The sequence below is a fragment of the Aplysia californica genome, unplaced genomic scaffold (assembly GCF_000002075.1).
Source record: "Aplysia californica isolate F4 #8 unplaced genomic scaffold, AplCal3.0 scaffold00719, whole genome shotgun sequence".
NCBI classification, from domain to species: domain Eukaryota; kingdom Metazoa; phylum Mollusca; class Gastropoda; order Aplysiida; family Aplysiidae; genus Aplysia; species Aplysia californica.
In genome coordinates this window covers 156,901-157,597 of record NW_004797989.1, presented here as the reverse complement: position 1 = coordinate 157,597, position 697 = coordinate 156,901, and the positions used below count along the sequence as shown (strand labels likewise).

Here is a 697-nt window from a genome sequence, read left to right as displayed (position 1 = left end):
ACAGGTGGACATTTTACACAGTGTCATTATAAATTATAATATAGAAAATACACTAGGGGCCAAAAGCGAAGTGGCCGTTTGTACAGGTGATTGTCATATACGGGTGGCCGCTAGAGCAGGTTTGACTGTACTTTATCGGAGCTCAAAAGCCAAAAAAAACAACAACAAAACCAAAAACAAAACAAAAACACCTAAAAAAGTTCATATGTGGCTTACAGAAACTTTGTTGGAGCTGAGTTTTCTGATCTCGTCCTGCAGAAGGGTCAACAGGTGATCCATTTCTGCCGAGTATGAGGCCGTGCGATCTGCCGTGCTGGCAATGTTTAGGGCAAAAACAATTCGCTGAGATCTGGGGGGTGAAAAGGAAAGAAACTTATTTTTCCTTTCTTGCTTGTAACTAACTATTTATAACTCTTTCTTTGTTTTAATGGCCAATTTTTAAGCCTGAGCTGTTGTTGTTGTTGTTGCAGTTATTTTTGTTGTTGAAGATAATGGTACAAGTACACACAGCTAAATAAGTCTATCCATAGACTATAGACAGAGCCTATGGTCTGACAGAAATAACACATGCATGTGAGCATATATACACTCACGCACATACACACAAACACACACACAAGAGTGCGCACACACACACACACACACACACACACACATACACATGCGCACACACACATGCGCGCACACACACACACAC

The 697-nt window shown here is 40.9% G+C and overlaps 1 protein-coding gene across 1 annotated transcript in view; it reads right to left on the bottom strand.

The window, feature by feature from the left end:
* Positions 1 to 216: 216 nt before the first annotated feature.
* Positions 217 to 697, bottom strand: part of LOC101858740 (tetratricopeptide repeat protein 13) — a gene marked incomplete at its 3' end in the record, with an annotated part of 28,518 nt that continues 28,037 nt past the window's right edge. Inside the window, 1 exon segment of the mRNA XM_005108787.3 lies at positions 217 to 349. Coding sequence (XP_005108844.2) covers positions 217 to 349 — 133 coding nt within the window.